The sequence below is a fragment of the Lipotes vexillifer genome, unplaced genomic scaffold, assembly GCF_000442215.2.
Source record: "Lipotes vexillifer unplaced genomic scaffold, Lipotes_vexillifer_v1.1 scaffold97, whole genome shotgun sequence".
Taxonomy (NCBI): Eukaryota; Metazoa; Chordata; class Mammalia; order Artiodactyla; family Lipotidae; genus Lipotes; species Lipotes vexillifer.
In genome coordinates, this window is record NW_006775688.1 from 106,720 (window position 1) to 109,104 (window position 2,385).

A 2,385-nucleotide genomic window follows, 5' to 3' on the forward strand; every position below is an offset into this window, starting at 1 on the left:
TCTTTCCTGCCCATATGGAGGCTGTCTGACCTTCCACATTCTGCAGACTGGCCTGCTCCCGACCCGAAGCAGGAAGGGCATCGGGGAAAGGGGGTCTTGAGGTGGAGGCCTGATAGACTAATAATCTGTCTCTCCTGAGGGTCCCATTCTCAGAGCATCAAACCCTTTGTTCCCACAGAAGAAACTGATAGGAAGAAACACATGAGGAGAGCAGCCCATCAATAAAGGGTTCCCCTGGGGAACCGTGACACCAAACATAGAATCTATTTTAAAAGAAACTTAATTTAGATAGATAAGGTTCCCACACCATCTATGCAGGTGAAATTATTTTGCTATTACCTAGAACATTTCACAAATACTTTTGAAAAAACCTCCTCTAATAATACTATAATCAATCAAATTAAAAGATTGCTTTGTTAAAACTGGGAAAAAAATTTAGTTGGACTTCATGTAAAGGCTCATCTCTGGGAGACCGAGCCAGGGCAGTGTTCCCTGACAGCAAGGACATTTCCTCACTCTTCGTCCTAACCGTGCATATACCTGCTTGCCCTGAGGTCGGGAAATCAAAGCCCTTTACAGCTGTAAGGGTCTCTAGAAATCATTGTTTGGGGTACCTTAGCCTCGTTTTCTCTGACCTGTGGGATATAGCCCCAGAGGAGGGGGAAGCCTCCTTTATTACCTTGGGGCTCAGCAGAACCAGGGGCTACCACCCACATTCACAGCAGGCAAGGTCACCTGGGGCAGTTATCACCTGGTCTCCTGTCACTGCCTTGTCGCCTTTCCCAACCCACTGCTAGTCCACGCTGGCTTCCCAGAGCTGCTGAGATGTCTGCCTCTCTCTCTTCCAAACCCAGCACTGGCCATCAATGCTCCTCAGCCCTTCCACCACCCCTTATATTAACTTAGAGTCGATTAAGTAAGAATCTGCAGGATACTCTGACCCCACCTTTCTCATTCATCCCAGCACCTAGGGGCTCTTATCCCATTTGGCCCTCGACTTCTAGGGGACAGAGTTTGGGTTTACTCAGAGCCCAGGAAGGCAGAGGGTATGCTGGCACCATGCTACATGTGCCCTAATAAGTGGGCATCAAGTTACAGGTGACTCTGGGGCAGACAGGATGGGACATATTGGAAAGCGAGGATACTCAAGGGAAAAAAACGGTTAAAAGCAAAGAGCAAAGATTTATAAAGAGGGGAAGAGAAACTAAGAGCCTCAGCGGGAAGAAAGCAATCAATATGCATGGAGAGACAGGTTAATTAAATATGGATAATGCAATCAGCCCACACGGGCACCCGGAGAGGAAAGAGAGAAGCCAAAGCAATACTCACCGTCTTTGACCGGTCCTCATGGCCTGCCGGTCTTTTGCCAACGGGATAGTCAGAAAGGTTGCGGGTTAGGAGCTCTGGGGAAAGAGGAGATCTTTCTCTTAGCAATCAAATCCTTGGCGGGTGAAGGGCATGTGTGCATGAACACAGAAGCACATTTGCACACGCACACACACACGCACACAAACACACATATTCACATTGCATACATGCACAACACACCTCCCACCACTTGAGCCGGGCAGCAAGCGGCCCCACCGAAAGCTCCTTCTCTCTGCTTGTCACATTCGGTAAATACTGAAGCAGCCTACACCCAGCGGGCGGCGGCTCAGCTCCCAGGCACAGTCTGCACGCCCATCCTCATTGGCAGGATACAGGAGGTGCCCCTGAGCAGAGCTCGCCTGGCACTCCTCCCGCACTTTCGTCTTCAGCCTCACTAAGTGCTTCCCTGCTCCTCTGGCCGTAGCTCAGCAGCTCAGGGGGAAGTCCCCACAGCCCAGAGCTGCCCTCCTCTGCACCCAGAGGCTGTCCAGGGGGCAAAGAAGCCAGAGGCATTAACTCTTCCCCGCCACCAGTGCGCTGAAAATCAAGGGTCCAGGGGGCCTCTTCTAATAAGCTCTGCTGCTGGCTGAACGCTGGTTGCTGCTTAGGGAGCAGGGAGGATAAAGATCTTGCCTCAGACAGCTGCTGACAGCAGAAGCCAAGCCGAATCAAATCTCCTAATGAACCAGGAGGAGGGGGCTGTCTTGTTGGGTGTGACGTGATGTGATAAATGCAGACAGCAAGAAAGCCACGGGGCAGGTCACACATACAAATTCCACCCCCTTTCTCCCAATGTCTATTGTGCTGCGCTACTGAGCCAAAACCACACAGCCCTGAAATTACCCCGCTCTGCCACATCTCAGCTGTCCCTCTTACTCTGCAGTGGCACTCCTCTCCCAGCCCGGCCCGCTCCCCAGCACCCACCACACCACTCCTCACTTCTTAATGAGAAATCTCCACCTCCCCAGACACATGTATTTCCACATCGATGCTCCTGCCTCTCACCTGGGTTTCCCT

The 2,385-nt window shown here is 51.5% G+C and overlaps 1 protein-coding gene across 3 annotated transcripts in view; it reads right to left on the minus strand.

Moving 5' to 3' along the window:
* The window catches only part of RGS8 (regulator of G protein signaling 8), a 26,648-nt gene that overhangs the window by 23,977 nt on the left and 286 nt on the right, over positions 1 to 2,385 (minus strand). For 2 of the 3 annotated variants that reach the window (XM_007450129.1, XM_007450127.1), the window contains exon 2: positions 1,330 to 1,403. In XM_007450129.1, the coding sequence (XP_007450191.1) occupies positions 1,330 to 1,349 (20 nt within the window). In that variant the 5' untranslated portion in view covers positions 1,350 to 1,403. Of the gene's footprint in view, positions 1 to 1,329; positions 1,404 to 1,548; positions 1,631 to 2,385 lie in introns of those variants that run through there. The other variant, XM_007450128.1, reaches the window with a different exon arrangement.